General features: G+C 43.6%; 1 protein-coding gene across 1 annotated transcript in view; it reads right to left on the reverse strand.

The window, feature by feature from the left end:
- LOC138245733 (EF-hand calcium-binding domain-containing protein 6-like) overlaps positions 1-18,857 on the reverse strand; it is a 348,792-nt gene that overhangs the window by 65,832 nt on the left and 264,103 nt on the right. Inside the window, exons 15-16 of the mRNA XM_069199599.1 lie at positions 12,233-12,357; positions 11,795-12,038 (exon numbers count right to left, since the gene is read on the reverse strand). Coding sequence (XP_069055700.1) covers positions 11,795-12,038; positions 12,233-12,357 — 369 coding nt within the window. The remainder of the gene's footprint in view (positions 1-11,794; positions 12,039-12,232; positions 12,358-18,857) is intronic.

The following is an 18,857-nucleotide window of genomic DNA, read 5'->3' on the forward strand; positions in this document are numbered from 1 at the left end:
AAGGCTGCGGAAAGGTCAAGGAGGATCAGTGCTGCCGATTCTCCCCTGTTGAGTAGGGTGCGGATGTTATCTTTAGAAGCATTTAGGGTGGTCTCCGTGCTGTGGGTGGCGCGGAAACTGGACTGGGAGGAGTACAGCAGGTTGTTTCTTTCTAGGTGTTCGGTGAGCTGTCGGTTGATGGCCTTCTCCAGGCTGTAATTCTGGTGTTCACTCGGGTCGGCGGAGGGTTTCTTGAGGAGAGGTCTGATATCTGCATGTTTCCATGTGTCGGCAAATGTGGCTATTGCAATGGATATGTTGAGGATGGTGGCAAGTTGGTGGCTGATCTCCTCACTTCCTAGGTTGAAGAGGCGGTGGGGGCAGGGAGCAGTGGACACTCCCGAGTAGATGGAGTTTTTGATGGCTGTTGTGTTTAGTGTGCTGATCTGTTCCCGTGTGGTAAGATGCCGGTCTGGGATGTTTCAGGTGGAGTGAGGCGGCTGAAGAAGTCAATGGGTTGGGGCTTGAAGTTCTTGTAAATGGTGGATATCTTGTTGTGGAAGTGATTCGCTTGAGCGTTGCAGAGTTCCTCTGAAGGAGGAATAGTGTTCTCAGTGGCTATTGGGCAGGAGAACTCTTGGATGCTGGTGAAGTGGTCCTTGGTGTGGTTGGTGCTTGCCTCAATGTAGTCTGCGAGGGCGTATTTTTTCACGTCTTTGAGTCACTGGTGGTATTCAACGAGGGCTGACTTGAAGGTGGCTCAGGCTGTAGCATCTCCAGTGGTGCACCATCTTCTCTCCAGTTGTTTGTAACTGTGTTTCATTGTACTGAGTTCAGGTGTGTACTAGTTGGCTTTTTTGGTGGAACTGCAGGATTTGGCTGGTTTGATGGGGGTGACTAGGTCTGCGGTGTTGGGGATTCAGGCACTGAAGTTCTGGATTGCTTGATTGGTTGCAGAGTCAGGCTGAGTGGTGTTGAGGGCATCCATCAATTGGGTCTGTGTCACGTTGCTCCAGCTGTGGAAAGAGGTGTTGGGGATGTTGATGGTAGTATGCAGTAATCCTGCGAAGGTAAAATGGGTGATGGAATGGTCGGTCCAGGTGAGTTCCGTGGCATGGCTATATTTGACTCTGTTGTTGGACATGAAGATAGGGTCCAGTGTGTGTCCTGTTCTGTGTGTGGGGACTGTAACCAGCATGGTGAGACTGATATTGTCCATTAGTTCAAAGAGGTTGGTGGAGTTGGTGTCTGTTGGGTTGTCCAAGTGGAAGTTGAGGTCTCTGAGAAAGATGTATTGCTTGGACTTGGTTGCAAGTGGGACAATGAAGTCTGTGATAGTGTTGCAGAGGCTGGTGCGTGGTCCTGGGGGTCTGTAGGTGAGGGTGCCTTTGATGGTTGTTTTGCCGTCAGTGTGGAGTTGGAGTTGGAGGTTGAGGTGCTTTATGATCGATATGGTGTTGTCTTCAGTGGTGGTGCAGCGGATGGATTCTCCGTGGATCATGGCAAAGCCCCCTCGGTGTTTGTTGATGCGGTCCCAGTATGTTATCTTGTAGCCACTGGGTGCTGCAGTGGCGATGTCGGGGGCGGTGGAGGGGTTGAGCCAGGTCTCTGTGATGAGGACTACACTGGGGCGAGGGTGGAGATGGAGTCCCAGACTTCAATGGCGTGTTTGCAAAGAGATCTGGCATTGAACAGGAGGCACTAGAGTGTTTTTGGGGTGGTCTCGGTTGGCGGAGTGGGAGTGGCGTGGGATTCTGTGATGAAGGGAGGTCCTACATTGTAGGTGAAGAGATAGCAGTGGCAGGTGAACGATCCTGCTGTAGAACATGGAGATGTGGGGCACCAGTTGTAGATGTGTCTAGGTTCCAGGGCTTGGAGCTCTGGATTGGAGAATCTGTGGGTGCTCTGAGGGCACTGGGCGCAGTCCAGGCACAGACAGGTGCAGATGGGCTTGCTTTTGTGCGCCCGCTGCATGTGGCTGCTGTGCAGCTGCGCTGTGGCCTCCATTAAGTAGGTCCTGGGAGTGTTGCTGGGGAGGTGGGCAGCAGGAAGCAGATGTCAGGAAGCGTGAAAAAGGTGAGCAAACGGTTGGCGAGGAGAAGGAAAATGAAGGCTAAAGACTAAACTAAAAACATAACTAAGGGCCAGATGTAGGAAAAATCCAATTTGCGAGTTGCAAATTGCGAGTCATTCCGACTCGCAATTTGCAACTCGCAAATTGGTATGCAGAACGGTGTCTCAGACACCGTCTGCAACTCGCTATGGGGTCGCAATGACCCACCTCATTAATATTAATGAGGTGTGTCGCTAATTGCGGCCCCATAGCGAGTCTAGGCACTCGCAAACATTGAGGCCTGCTGTCGTCAGCAGACCTCCATGTTCGTGACTGCTTTCAATAAAGCAGTTTTTTTTTTTTTAAGTGTAGCCCGTTTTCCTTAAAGGAAAACGAGCTGCACTTAAAAAAAAATACGAAACCTTTAGTTTCGGTTTTTTTTCAGGGCAGGCAGTGGTCCCTTGGACCACTACCTGCCCTGAAAAAAATGTTTTGGGTCCATTCACAAACTGGAAGGGGTCCCGTGGGGACCCCTTCCAATTTGCGAGTGGGTTACCATCCACTTGAAGTGGATGGTAACTGCGATACCCTTTGCGACCGCATATGCGGTCGCAAATGGTATTGCATTCCACTCCGAATCGCAAATAGGAAGGGAACACCCCTTCCTATTTGTGATTCTGAAATGCATATTGCGAGTCGGTACCGACTCGCAATATGCATTTCTGCATAGCAAAGAGGCATTTGCACCTCGCAAACGGCGATTTTCGCCGTTTGCGACGTGCAAATCCTTTGCTACATCTGGCCCTAAGTTAACTAAACTGAGACTAAAAACTAAACACTAAGGGGTAGATTTAAGAGCCCCTCCACCTCCTTACGCCACCATAGCGTCATTTCTTTAAGCTAATGCGGCCTAACAAGGCCAAAATCACCATGCCAAATTTACATAGTGGTGCAACGCATGCATTGCACCACTTTGTAACCCTCTGCGCTGCATTATGCCTGCACCAAGCATAATGTATGCAAAGGGGGCGGTCCCCCATTAGGGAGGCCGATAAAGTGGTGCACAGAAATCTAAGAGATTTCTTTGCATAATTTTTTTGGCACATTTAACGCCTGCTCAGAGAAGGCGTTAAATGGAGGCACACCATTGTTTACAATGGGCCTCAATGGGCTTTGCCGGATTACCGTAAAAAATGTTGTTGTTAATCCTGCAAAGCTCCAAACTAGTTTAAAAAATTCTGATGCGAGTTCCCTAACTACAGCCATGGTGCGCCGTATCTGAGATACGGCACACACCTGGTGGCGTTAGGGGGGCGGTAAGGGGCACAAGAAAAGTGGCACTGCACTGGGTGCAACACCACTTTTCTCAAATCAGCCCCTAAATCTAAAAACTGGCTGACAAGGCCGGCAGACAAGGGCTAACAGCACTGCGAAGGAGCAGCCTAACAGCCGTATGGAGGTCAACAGGGAAAGGAGGCACTGCCAAGCAGCAGAGGGGAGCTGGTGAGGACCTGCTCAATGGGATCATGTTGAGACCTCCTTTAAGTAGGTCCTGGGAGAGGTGCTGGGGAGACGGGTGGCAGGAAGTTGGTGAGAGGAAGCAGGTGGCGGGGAGCGAGAAGCAGGTGGGCAAACGGCTGGCAAGGAATAGAAAAATGTAGGCCAAAGACTAAACTAAAAACATAACTAAGTTAACTAAACTGAGACTCAAAACTAAACCCTAAAACTAAAAACTGGTTGACAAGGCTGACAAGGTTGGCAGACCAGGACTAACAGCACTGGACAGGAGCAGCCGTACCAAGGGAGCAGGCCCACTGCGTAAGGAGGCAATAACAAGCGGCAGTGGGAAGCTTGTGCACACCTTTCAGATCTAAGTTTTAGAAATAAGTGTAAGAAGTGTTAGAGGGCTCATATTAAAGTACCACACTCTTCAATCTCTTCGGCCAACCATTGGTCAAACATTTTCTTTCTTTTAGGCTTTCATTCACAAAGTATGCAGATGATACTATAATTCTCTTCAGGCTTCGTGAACCGCTGGATAATGATCCTTTCCACTTTCAATAATGTCTGTTTGGATGGACATTAGTTTTCGTAAAATCAATGCAGAGATGACTGAAATTCTACTTTGGAAAGGTGCCTCTTGGTCACCATATTGGTGACCGAAGGCACTTGGTTCATCACCCAATCACCCAACCCAGTCATTGAAGTCTGTACCTTGTGCTTCTGGCTTGATCAGAGCCTTTCAGGTGCCCTTCAAATCAGCAAGGTATGGGCGACTTACCCACTTTATTTGCCTATTTTGCATAAAATCTGTACTTTTGTTCCAGATGCTACCAGATGTACTGGGATTCAAACCTTAATTCTATCTAGGCTGAATTGTTGCAATTCACTTTCAGTTCATTTTACCTGGGTCTCCCTTCCTGACTTATTGCAATTCTACAGCGTAAAAAACGTGGCAGTTCACCTGATTTTAATCTTCTTCTAGATTACCATATCTTCTGCTTCTGAGCCTCTCTTCACTGGCCACCCATTCCAAGGCACATTCTTTGCATGACTCATTTTGCAGTCCATCAGCTAGGACTTGTATACCTTCGTAATAAGGTGACTTCTTATGAGATACTGAGATTTCTCAGATCTTAAATTCATCTGCTTCTAGTTCCTTTGCCTAGCCACATAGGATAGTATAAAGATTCTTTTATCTGCCTGACCCAAATAAATTGGAACGCTCTTCCTTTATAAGTATATCTGATCTCTGACCATTTTGTCTTGTGGAAAGCCCTCAAGAGTTGTTTTTTTCCTCTGGATAAATAAGCTGTCCTAACTCAATTCCTCACCATTTCCACAGAGCTGATCATGCTGCTAACTTGTTGTATGTTGTCTTTCCATCTCTAAGTGCTCCAAATTCTCGTTGGACCCCGAACACAGCTTTATTGGCACAGGGCTCCTTTCTTGAACATATGAGAAGTAGATTCTATGAAGAAAAAAGGACTCTTCCCCAACATTATTTGGGAAACATATAAATCTGCTATGATGGGTGAGATAACTGCTTTTCAGTCTAATCTTAATATACTGGAAAAAATAGATATGAGTCCTTAACCAATGCTTTCCGGCTTGCTGAGCTTAAACTTTCCAAATCAGACTTGCTGCAAAATGACCTAGCTGCGGAAGTAGCCAGGTAAGAGCTGCACAACTTCTTGCTTCAAAAACAAGTACTGAATGGTTGAACAATTGGGCAGCAGCTATATGAAGAAGGTAAGATTAGTGGAAGACTGCTGGCCTGGAGATCAAGGGTACAGCAATATTAAAATGCAGTCACAAAAATGTAAAGATCCTCTCAGTGGCCTTTTGTTTACCGAGGGTTCAATGGCTTGAAAATATTTTTTCCAACATTTGTCCAAAATCCATACAAATTAACTTAACCCTTCAGGTAATGACACTGCAGGCTTTTTGTCACACACAGGTTATAATACTAATCTTAACTGCTAAGACTGTTCAAAATATTTTTCACCCCATTGAGTATCAGAAGCTGGAAGCAGTGATTAAGGGGCTTTCCAGATGTGAGGCAACAGGTGACGATGGGTTTTCATCAGAATAAAAGCAACCTTTACTCCACTAACTGAATTGTGTTCTTCTGGACATGTTTAACCAAATTCTGAATGGGGGTGTATTACGTCCCCCTTTTTCACTTGTTATTTTAAAAAAACATTGGAAATGCCAATAGGTCTGGCTTTAAAGGCATGTTTTATGGGAATGTGAAATAGATATGTATTTGTGTGGAAGCAAAGAACTGTAGAATAATGTTGCTGTAGGTTGAAAGGTCAAGTGACAGTTGAACAATGAAAAGGACAAAAATCCTGAGGATGTTCATTCCTTTCATTTGATCACTCTTCTGGATGCAGATTATACATTTTTGATGAAGATCATAGCAGTAAGAGTGGCTGAGGTAATTGCCAGGATGGTAAACCATGATGACAATGGATTTATATCTGCCCAACAACTCTATTTTAACAGGTAATATTTAGTGGAAGTCATAGATTCACAGATGTGAAAAAGGCTTTTGATCTTGTGACCTGGATTTATTTATTTACAGTTTTGGAAGCAATGAGGTTTCCACCCTGTTAGAAATGTGGTCTTTGGTTGACAGTCAGGTTACCCCCTGTTCAAGCAAGGACCCTCACTATAGTCAGGGTAAAAGAATATCACCCTCAGCTAACCCCTGCTTACCCCCTTGGTAGCTTGGCAGAGCAGTAGGCTTAGCTTCAGAGTGCTAGGTGTAAAGTATTTGTACCAACACACACCCGCTGATCACCAATGTTGGAAATGGGGTCTTTGGTTGACAGTCAGGTTTTCCCCTGTTCAAGCAAGGACCCTCACTCTAGTCAGGGTAAAAGAGAATCACCCTCAGCTAACCCCTGCTTACCCCCTTGGTAGCTTGGCAGAGCAGTAGGCTTAACTTCAGAGTGCTAAGTGTAAAGTATTTGTACCAACACACACAGTAATTTAATGAAAACACCACAAAATGACACAACAAAATCCGACATACACAAGTCAAGTTATGAATTTGTAAAGATTAAACTCAAAAATAGTGCTTAGAAACACAAAATGCTTCGATGAGGTGTTAACGCGGCATTGTGACGGAGTCGTTCCCAACAAGCCAACACCAGCGGTGCCGGACACGGAGTCGCCTAGACCCCCAAGTACAGTACCTTTGCTGAAGAGTGAAAACAAGTCAATGCGCAAAGTCGGGGATCGCGGCGTCTGTGCGAAACGTTTAATCCACGCACTTCGAGCGGTGTCGGTCACGACGTGGTGCAGTGACTTCCACAGAGTTGTGGACTTCAGCGGGTCTGCAGCGGCATCGGGCCTGCGAAGGTCGTCGCGTTCCAGCGAAGATCATGGAGTCGGTTGTAGGCAGTGTCCCTGGATTCAGCAGTGGAGTCGGTCCGAAGTCGATTTCCACCAGCTTTCCTTTCAAGGGCCCAGGGTCTGGATAGGGCACCACTTGTCAGAGCAGGAGTCTCTCCAGAGACTCCAGGTGCTGGCAGAAAGAAGTCTTTGCTGTCCCTGAGACTTCAAACAACAGGAGGCAAGCTCTAAATCAAGCCCTTGGAGATTTCTTCACAAGATGGAAGGCACACAAAGCCCAGTCTTTGCCCTCTTACTCTCGCAGAAGCAGCAACTGCAGGATAGCTCCACAAAGCACAGTCACAGGCAGGGCAGCTCTTCTTCCTCAGCTCTTCAGCTCTCCTCCAGGCAGAGGTTCCTCTTGTTTCCAGAAGTGTTCTAAAGTCTGTGGCTTTGGGTGCCCTTATTATACCCAATTTCTCCTTTGAAGTAGGCCTACTTCAAAGTAAAGTCTCTTTTGAATGTGAAATCCTGCCTTGCCAGGCCCCAGACACTCACCAGGGGGTTGGAGACTGCATTGTGTGAGGGCAGGCACAGCCCTTTCAGGTGTGAGTGACCACTCCTCTCCTCCCTCCTAGCATAGATGGCTCATCGGGAAATGCAGACTACACCCCAGCTCCCTTTGTGTCACTGTCTAGTGTGAGGTGCAACCAGACCAACTGTCAAACTGACCCAGACAGGGAATCCACAAACAGGCAGAGTCACAGAAATGGTATAAGCAAGAAAATGCTCACTTTCTAAAAGTGGCATTTTCAAATACACAATCTCAAAATCAACTTTACTAAAAGATGTATTTTTAAATTGTGAGCTCAGAGACCCCAAGCTCCACATGTCCATCCGCTCCCAAAGGGACTCTACACTTTAATCAGATTTAAAGGTAGCCCCCATGTTAACCTATGAGAGGGACAGGCCTTGCAACAGTGAAAAACGCTTTTAGCAACACTGTCAGGACATATAAAACACATTACTATATGTCCTACCTTAATCATACACTGCACCCTACCCTTGGGGCTACCTAGGGCCTACCTTAGGGGTGCATTACATGTAAAAAAAAGGGAAGGTTTAAGCCTGGCAAGTGGGTACACTTGCCAAGCCGGATTTACAGTTAAAACTGCACACACAGACACTGCACTGGCAGGTCTGAGACATGATTACAGAGCTACTTATGTGGGTGGCACAACCAGTGACGCAGGGACACTAGTAACATTTGATTTACAGGCCCTGGCACCTCTAGTGCACTTTACTAGGGCCTTACTAGTAAATCAAATATGCCAATCATGGATAAACCAATCACATAAAATTTACACAGAGAGCATATGCACTTTAGCACTGGTTAGCAGTGGGTAAATGCTCAGAGTTCAAAAGCCAACAGGTCAGAAACAATTAGGAGACAGGAGGCAAAAAGATTGGGGATGACCCTGCATAAGCAAAAAAGTCCAACACACCCCAGCTCATAGGGACAACAACCATGATTTACAAGGGATCCACAGCATCACTAGCCCTGAATGGTAGATGTGAGACAATTAAGTTCACTAGAGGCACCAGACAGCAGTGTCTTCTCATACCATCTCTCTTTGCTGCGTTAATAGAGCCATTGGTTTCTTTATTTAGGAAAAGTGAAGGAGTGAAGGCAGTGATTCCAGTGGCCTTGAAACTCAAATTATATGCTGATGACTTGGTTTTATTTGTTCGGCCTGAAGTGGTTGTCTTTGATGATCTGTTTGGAATTTTCTAAATCTTTTTCAATTTTAGCAGGATACTGAGATAACATTTCTAAAATAGAAATAATGCCTTTTAATCCCAATGTTAACTCGCTACCTCAACATCTACAGGCATCATACCATAAATGCCCCATACAGTATCTAGGGCTTAGCCTTTCAGAGAATTATGGAGATATATATAAATTGAATTAAGTCCCCTCTGGTGGCTAAGATCAAAAGCATGCTGGAGAGGTGGGGTTAACTGATTATTGGCAGAAGTGCAATGGTGAAAATGCAGATTTTGCCCCTTCTACATTTTTCTAATTCAATTCCATATGTGCTCACAAGTGAATTCTTTCAGAGACTAAATTCACTTATAAGTACATTTATTTGGAACAAGCGCCAAATGACAGGTTTCATAAACTGAACAAACGAATGACATTAGAGAACTTTCCTTAATCAGGCCACCTCAATTCCTTTGGTCGGGACTCCCAAATTGGTGAGATATCGAACATTAGCCATTTTAGGCAGAAATAGAGGCGACTAAGAACTGTGGCTTCATAATCCCGAAGTTCATACAGAACCACTCTACATATACCCGGCAATTTTGGGAAAAGAGATAAATAGATGAGAGCCAGATAACTTCAGGAAAGTGGTGACTGGCTAAGTAATGATAACCTTATTGTTTTGGAGGTCGTTCAGACTTAACTTCCGCCATCAAGGGCCCAAAATATATTTTTCTATTTTCAAATAGATGCCATATTGAAAAAGTACTTGCAGCTCCAACTTGGACGAAGGTGGGCGCTACCATATGTTTTATTTAATCCGTCTAGCAATCAGAAAAGACTGGCTCAGTAGGTGTGCTGGTTATGAGCTTTGCAGAATATATTTGATGATCAGCTCCATGGCTTAAGATGGTTTAAGGAAACGAATATAAACTTGAGGAGACAGCAAAGGATAGGAGCCTTAAAATGTAATAATGAAGGGGTAAGGAGACCTAATTTTCAAAGACTGCAGCTGTATTCCAGTGGGTGGTGTATTATACCCCCTCACTTTTGAACAAATTAAATTCCAATGTGCCCAACCAGTGCCCTAGGTTCTTGGAGCCTGGAGACTGGGTTAATATGATATGGGGATGCATTAGGCTAAGAACATTTAGTGGGGGGGGATCATGGCATGTATGTAGATCTCTTTGGGGACTGTGGTTAACCTAGAGTGAATGTGACTCTCCTTGGCAGCTTCATGCACTTGAAGATTCGACCAAGAGCTGCTCATCTTTGGTGGTTCATTACAATATTATTAGCATTATCTGTGATTACTACCTGCTGGAGCTCTTCTGAAACCCTGGATCATGAGTCTTGGCTCAACAAATAAAGTAATGTTTACATTAAAGAGTGCTTGTATGCTAAGAAAACGTGGAGAGAGGAAACATGCTATGCTCTTGAAAGCTTATTAACACATTGAATAAATGGCAATTTGTTGAAAGTTTTAAAGTGGGAGGACTATTTGGTCATATTTGTTATGGACCAGGATTAAATGAATTGTTTGTTACGCGGCATATTTCGAACAACGTTTGTTTTTCTGAAAGATTGTTTTTTTACTCCTAATTTTTGCAACAGGAAACCATCATATATAACAAAAGACATTTCTAAAGTGCCAAGATACTCTTTTGGGCGACTGTGTGCTTTAAAATGCTACTGGAATAGCATGGAACCAGGGCCATGCCCCTAGCCCTAAACTCAGGCCCACTATAAATCTGCCAAATTAGTGTATTTTCAAAGTGGTACTGAATTCAACCTGTGCAAATGCAAACCATGATTCTTGGAATCAGGATCTGTGAATTGATCTGGAAAATGGGAATCTGGGAAATGTCCACAAGCGGATATTTTGGGCATCTTAGTTGAACTGAGGAACTGAAAAGGTGTAAATTGCTTCATATGTGAGGGGTCATTTGACAAGGGCAACCCACCTCACAAGGGGAAGCTAGCAATATTCAAACTTGATTATCATACTTGCTTTTGTGATGCTTGTTATTGCATTTATCAACTAAATCAAGCATGTCCCCAGCTGCCATTTGTCATACCTATATCAACCAGGTATTGCGGAACACACCTTTCAGCTTGAAGATAATTGTTGCAGTGGAAATGATTTTAAATGCTCATAATTTATCTAATTGAAGAAAAGAAAATTGCTCATGTTTCCTGGGAGAGATGGCTTCCTTTCGCTTGTCAGATCCAATCTACAATTTAGTTCTACTAGTCAAGGGCTATTCAAGAGCCCAATTGCTCATTGCATTATTTGTGCATCACTCTGGCAGGTTACACTTAGCTCCATAAATTGATGCAAGAATGAACTTTCTCATCTAGTTTTGGCAGAGGATATACTGCTGATGAGTAAAGGGTAATGAGTTCTGTGATTTCCTGTTCATTATTTTCTAGACTCTGATAAGCTCATAAGCTCAGGTATGCAGCAGAAGGAATCCTATCTTCACACTGTTCACAAAGCTCAAAGACAGTACATCCTACTGGAGAAAATCATACCATATCCCTTCACTGATTTCTTCTGTACCTACTGCTGTTTTTCTGTGTGCTTCCATGGGACGATTGTTTTTTTCAAACCGGGAATTCTGGACACTCTGTCCCACTACAGTATGAACTAAGCCATATTCAGGTATGGCTCTATGAGCTGCACTGAGCCATTTCCTAGTCATACCTGTGGCACAATTTCAAAGGCCAAACATAAAGCACACCATCATCTTAACCTCTACGGGGCACAGTAAGGACACAGTGTTGAAACCAGTAGACTATCTAATGTTCTATATGCTTTACAAATATGAGGCTTGATATCACCAATGGACTCTTAAACCTGATGACGGACTCTTTGATTCCAGGATCTCAGGAAAGTGAAGTACCTGTTCAGACTGGCTGATCCAATACCAGATGTGGGTATTGAAATAAAATTTCGAGGGGATGGTGAGATACATACTGTGCACCTCCAGACTTTAATAATGCTGATATTGAATGTGTTACCCTTCTGTGACAATTCTAATTCTATTACAACTTCATACAGAGCAAGCCCTGAAAATGGTATTTTGGAAATTAATTCTTGTCTACCCATCATGGATTTACATTTCCAATGGTGCTGAACAAATGCTTACCTTAGCCCGGACTCTATCGACAAGGATGTCAGAATCACAGTTGAGCTTGTTAGAACGCATCTTAAAGTCACTGTCGCCTTTCTTGGGTGGGCTAATCTTGGCATTAGGAAAGCAGGCAGACTTAGGGGAGAAGCCAAAGTGCCTTACAAACTCTAGGAAATCCAATGTTTTGTCTTGGTTTGTAATCAAGGTTTCCCACAGCCTGCGGATTTCACCTCTAGTTATTTCAGGGTGGATATCAAACCTACAAGGAGACATGACAATGAAGATGTATAGTTTTGTTGTGTGAGAAACACATTTTATAACATTCTTCAACAAAATGAGAGACGAAATACCAGGAATGACATTCTATTGGGAAATAAACTTTAGATTTTTTAAACTGAAATTGCATGAGAAAGAAATTAACTTTATGAGGAATAAACGTAATAAAACTCTTACTGCTTTAGGAGGAAGTACATGTTCTCCTGACTCAGGCGCCTGGAATTCATCTCATCCAGATCTTCAAACTCTTTTTCAACTGCATGGTAGTTTTTACTGAGCAGTATTTTGATAATTTTGAACAACTTGGTGGAGAAAAAAGAAGTTTGAGAGTCACATAAGTGGCCAAATGTGCTTTTGTGTTTCTTGATCACAGTTGGTCTTGAGGATACATTCAATTTAATTATCATAGGCACCATATGCAGAGTGAGTAACGTATCATAGCATAAATATAATCATGACTGCTTTGGACAACTGGAAAATGTCTGCTGGCTCATTTTTATGTTTTATTTATGTTGGAAGACACAATGTAAGAACCAATAGGAGGATTGTGGAAACATAATGTGTATATCGCTAAATATTGTAATTCGCCTACTTACCAAAGAGATAAAAATCCAATCAATAAGTGTTAATATTAGTTATTGTGAAATGAAGGTTCCAATAGAATATAATATCAAATTAAAGTGTGATTTTCAACGATGCCTATCTGGTCTCCTTCAGAGTATCCACTCATTACTCGTAATTCGATTCATTGGTACTCATAATACTGCCCTGGGGTTCAGGGTTGCATTAACTGAATCTCACCATTTTAAAAGCTCTTTTTTGGTACAGAAGGACCCATAAAAGATAATGTGAAAATAAAAATTAACAACAATCCACTATTGCATAATTCAGAACCTTCCAAAATTCAAGGACCACATTGTTTTGCAAGAGACTGAAGGCCTAATTTAAGAGTTTGCTGATAACAGGGCGTTAGTAACGCATCAGCAGATGCCTTGTGGACCAATCTTTAGGCACTTCTGATTACTTTAGAAGTGTGGGTACAATTTAGTTTATGATGGCAGAGCCCTATTTACTCTGCTGTTAGAAATATCATGTCAGTGAGCCAGCTGTCACTGGTCTCCTGCAGCAACAATCTGAAAAGCCCAGCCTTCATTAGAGAGGATTTGTTTCTGAAATACCCTAAAAAATTGCCCACTAGGCTACCATCATAGATGACACTGAAGTTTTGCCGGAAGTGGTTGTGCTGTTATGTTTAATGTACTTTTGTTGAAAATTTCCTGATGACATGGCAGGAAACTATAAATTGAGACGGCTGGCCACTACAGAGCATTTGCCACCCCAGTGGCTTGGTGGTTGGCCTGCCAGGGAATAAATGGTGGTCTTAAATGGATAGTTTGCCGAAGCGAAATTATTGTTGAAGGCAGACATCCAATATTAGTACAAGATGATTTTGTAGATTTACATGATTATAATTATTTTGGAACCAAAGTAGGTCTGTTTTAGGAACAAAAGACAGTTCAGGCAAGAAAGTGCCAATCTGATGATTAGAGACATAGGTTACAGGGGTCTTAGCACAGGCTTTTGAACCTGCTCAATGCATCCATGCTTTCAAGCTGCAAGTTAAGCTTTTGCTCGTCCAAGCTGTAGGGGCCAAAAGTGTCTGATCACCTATATGAGTTTAATTTAACGAAATTAGATCCCCCTTTGTGCTGTTAAATGCACTGTAGACGTCATAACTTTCATGAATTAGGAAATGGACAATAAAGACCCCTTTGGCACTCACCAGTAGGGCTGAAGGGGAAGGATGTGAGGGGCAAAGCTGAGATGACATGATCTTACTTTCCTCCGTTTACAATCCCCCACAATTTGGTGACTATCCAATGCATCAGTGTCGCAGACAATCACCCCCCATCCGTAGCGGATGAAATTTTAACAGAAGCTGGAGGATGTAACTAGAATTGCAGCTGCTGGCAGGAGACAATCCAGCGTGGGATCGGGCTGCTAGTGGTGCTTGTGACGGTGCATGGATGGACCTGCAGCTCTAGAGAGGACACTTATGTAATCTCAACTGCATGCTCCTGATGCTGACCCTGGACATGAAGGAGAGAGTCGACAGACGAGGTGTGTAGGGCACCAGCACAATGGGAGGTTGCTGGGCAGCATACGTACCAAGGACCACAGATATTGGGACAGTGAGAACAGCAAAAATCTGGGAGCCGGGGCATTCATGGTCTGGTCACAGTGGCCTTTTCAAAGAGACATTCATAGAGGTTAGTAAAGACTACTGTCTTTCCTTCTCACTCCTTAAACTATACCCGGCAGAAGAAGCCATGTGCTCACCAGGGTCTCAGGCCTGACACGCACTGATTGCATGAGCAGCAATGTGCCGAACTCTTTTCCCATTTGCCAATGGCTTAAAGGACTGCACCTTAAAAACACCCTGGCTTGTGACAGTTTGGGGGCACAAATGTTCCACAGAAAGGAATCTCTTCAGTCACCTGTCCTGATCCCTGGTACACAACCACTGACTGTAAAGCTGCACTGAAGGGTGAAACAGTGCAGTGGAGAAGAAGCAACATCACTCCCTCCAGCTGAACCAATATAGGCCACAAAGACCAGAAGGCAAACCCAGAGCAACCCACCTCATATGCACAAAGTGCCTACTAATGGAAAAAGAAGGTTACCTCAAACAGACACTGTCATGATGGGTGACATCTCAGATAGGCTACACAAAATCCTGCAAGCAATACATGATGCTCGCAAGATGCTAGAGGATAACATTGACATAACATGTTGCCAATCTGACCACAGGAAAATGGTCGAAAGACTGACCACGGTAGAAACTAAAGGGTCAGTTATGGAACCAGCAGGCCTGACAAAACTGCTAGAAGGCCCATTATCATCAGCCTACTAAACTATCATGGCAGGGATAACCTCTTTATAGCGACTGGACTGAAGAGGCTGTTATGAAGCAAGGTGATAAACGTATCCAATTTCCCAGACTACACAGTTGCAGTCCAGCAACAAAGAAGATCCTTCCTGAAGGTGAAATATACACTACATAAACTTCACCTCGAAGGTGTGCTTAGTTCCCCACACATCTCAAGGTACTCAATAATGGCAAGTCACACTTCTTCACATACCAGGCAGAAGTGCAGCAATGGATTGAGGTCATGGGCTTCCTAGAAGGTGAGTTGCCCCGGCTGGGGCAGATGGCGTACCTGGTCCTAGCCCAGAAGGAAGAGGAATAGAGTAGCACGAATGCCTACCCTAGAGCAGAGGCTAGTGGGCAGAGTAGTGCTATAGCAGCAACCGAGCTTATTAGGGTACTAATGGAATATCACACAAGAGTGACACAAGCAAACATTACTCAATGACAGGAGAAGATGTCCAGGATGCCCACATCCAAATAGGACCAGTAATTATGCCTATGACCTCAGACACTGTCCTGTAAATTAAAATGGCAATACTGAACCAGAACCACTCATGGGAACTGTTAAGAGGGATTGGGATATCCAATACAACATTACACATGACTAGCACTTCTACACGATGAAGGGGGCACTCTAATAGCCACTGTGTATACTGGTTCATGCTGTGAAGCAGCACAACAGTGAAGCACTCACATGGTCTTAGACACACCACACACTGTCTCCTTGGATTCATACACAATACACAATGCAGAGGTCTATTGTTTGGTTGTCTGGGGTTTACTTTAGAGTTTCAGGCTAAGAACAGATGGACGGAGTGTAGTTTCACTTGGCCCAGGGGATTTACAGTGCCTTGAACCTTGCTGAGTGCTGATGCCTTGAACATGCAGTCACAACTTTAACGCTCTCTCTGGATTGACAATGTTGCGTGTGCAACATCAACCAACTCCACAATATAAAAGAAGACACCCTTTACTGATCCTAGGATATGGTGTCAATTAACATGTACAAATAAACAACATGGAATATCCATTGATTGATGGGGCCATCAAAATATCACAGAACTCATGCACACCTGAAAAGATGAAGATGCATACAGCTATCCTCCAAGAGACCCACCTCACAGCAGATGAGGGTCATAAACTCCAAACGAGGTGGCAAGGCCTGCTCTAAGAAACTAATTATTCAGCATATACTAGAGGAAAACTAATATGGGTCAGTTCCAGCATCCCCGTTATTGTCAGTTATTTTCAGTAGGCATTGGGTAGACCTGAATGGAAAATGTTACAGCACTGTAATGTTTAGGAACAGAATATGTGATGCAAATGTTTGAACAAATTATTCTAAGAAGGAGGTTCAGCAGAAACTGACAGCTCTTGATAGTATATTCAAAGGCTGAAGGGACGAGTAGATAACATGAATGGAGACTCGATGTGGGCTACAGTAAGGAGGAGCAAGGCTGTCAGAATACTGAATGAAGACAGCAACTAAAGACCTACTGTTGCTTTGTGATGGGAAAAGCTGTGACATACCTGCTGAAGCTCTCACTATGGTAGCCAATAACAAGGCATCTCTTTTAGTGTGAAGTAAGGCACAACTGTGTTATTTAGCTAACTATGAAATATTCTAAACACACCATAAGAACACACATGACTGCAAGTAACAGAGAGCCTCCAAAAGCAACCCTGTGGGAATATGAAGACTGGTAGTATGAAGGTACCCTTACGTTCAGAGGAGACAGGTTCTTCAAGGTATGTGCCTGCCTGATGTGAAGGAACTGAATGGGTTAATGGAGGGATAGGTGTTTGTGTGGACTCTTCCTGGTGATGTTCCTTGGACAGAAGCTCCTGTGAGGAGCTGTATATATCAGCCATATTGGAGATATAATTTGTGATTTGTAAGGCAGAAACTTTTTGTTGACTCAGACTATTTTCTCAGTACTCAGCCTCTTAATAGAAAACCAGAAATTGAGTTATGACAAATTAATTGAGTCTCATAAGACTGCTTAGGGCACTAGTATTAAAAGGGAAAGACAACTTTTATGGACTCACATTTGGTTTCTCCTAGCTTAAACATCCTACCATGACGTGGGACAAAGACGTTTCTTAGGATAGAAAGGAGTGATATATTTAGTGCAATAGTGACCAAGAAAGGTTGTATATCAGAATATCATTATCTAAAATATTGCCTGACATAAATATCATGGCCTAGATATCATCTACAAAAAGATTCTCCCATGAGGTGTAGAGTTTGCATTATTAACTCCAGCGTGGCAACTTTTTTCTAACTTATATTTGTTATATTTAGGATACAATGCTTCCTTAATGTGAGGATTGGGGTGCATTATATGACATGGATGTGAGACCTTACCATGTAATACACTCACAGAACTGTCTTGGGTCCAGTCAAACTTGTTTGCAAACCTTTAGCTCAACCCTGGGTAGCTGTGGGTTTGAGCAGCAAGGTATAAACAAAGAAACTAGTGTAAATCATTTAGAAGCACCAAACAAACACATAAAAGAGACACACAACTTGAAAGAAAGCAGACATCAATTTATAAAAATAGATTTTTTAATGAATTTGTAGAGTTCAAGATCATCCACCAGATGGTTCTGGAGCTATAGATTTTCAAAGTAAATGTAAATCTCAGTACTTTTTGTCACAACTGCAAATTAGCATTGGTAACTGTAAAGTTTGGAAACTTTTGAAAAATTTGAAAGAGTTGTGTTTAGCATTTGTGGCCCAACTAGGGTGACCACATCCAGCAGAGAGAAGGTCAGGGGGGTCCCTGAGGAGTATGTGTACATTTACCTGGCCACCAAAGCATTCTACAGTCCAGCTCTGAACTTTACATTACAACCTCCATAGACTTTAACAGAGTAGTCTTGATAATGGGGATGCAGGAGATGGAGAATGCACAAGAATACTCTAGGAGCTGGACTTTCAACAGGGGTGTCCTTGCAGTTACTGCTCAGTCCACAGGTCAGGTCGGGTGGCACTGACCACAGAGGTCAGGGTCTCTCAAAGTCTTCTTTAAGCCAGTACAAGGCTAGTTTCTTCTGGGCTAACGATCTCCGTCCACAGCGGGTCCAGCGGTATCCTTTGGTGGAGGCTAGTGTCCATGCAACTTTTGGCCATCAAGGATTGGTCTCTTGGGGTGCCTAGCAGAGGTAAGTGGTGAATCTCTTGTATCCCATGCTGAGATACCCAATTGGTTTTCTCTTTTTCCACTAACACCAAGTTAGAACAAGCTACTTTATCATCCTGTCTGTCGGACGTTGCTAGATGAATGGTGGACAGTAAGCTTAAGCTTAATGATGCGAAAACAGAGGTTATGTTGGTAGGGAACTTATGCCTCCTTAAGTCTCCTGCTCCAGTCCCAATAGATTTAAAGATCTTCCCCCGCCTAAAGACAATATAAAAAGTCTAGGCTTTTGGCTGGACTCCCGTCTCACGATGGAATGTCACTCGAAAAAACTTGCAGCTACCTGTTTTAGTCTGTTAAGAACCTTAATGAAAATCTTTACATTCCTCCCTTTCCTGGCTAAAAGACTTATTGCCCAGGCTCTCATACTGTCACGTCTAGATTATGGGAATGTTTTATTTATGAGTTCTCCGCCCTATATTTTAAAGAGATTGCAGGTGGTACAAAATGCTACTGCCCGCCTATTGCTGGACATTCCAAGACATCATTCTGCCAAAGCAGCCCTGGCCTCTCTCCATTGGCTTCCCATTGAACAATGTGTTAATTTTGAAGCCATGTGTCTTGTTCATTGGGCATTTCAGAAAAAGGGTCTGGCTTTTCTTAGGCAGATTATAACTCCCTATACTCCTCAGAGATCACTTAGATCCTCATCTGCTTCCTTAATTAA

The sequence above is a fragment of the Pleurodeles waltl genome, chromosome 1_2 (assembly GCF_031143425.1).
Source record: "Pleurodeles waltl isolate 20211129_DDA chromosome 1_2, aPleWal1.hap1.20221129, whole genome shotgun sequence".
In the NCBI taxonomy this organism is placed as follows: domain Eukaryota; kingdom Metazoa; phylum Chordata; class Amphibia; order Caudata; family Salamandridae; genus Pleurodeles; species Pleurodeles waltl.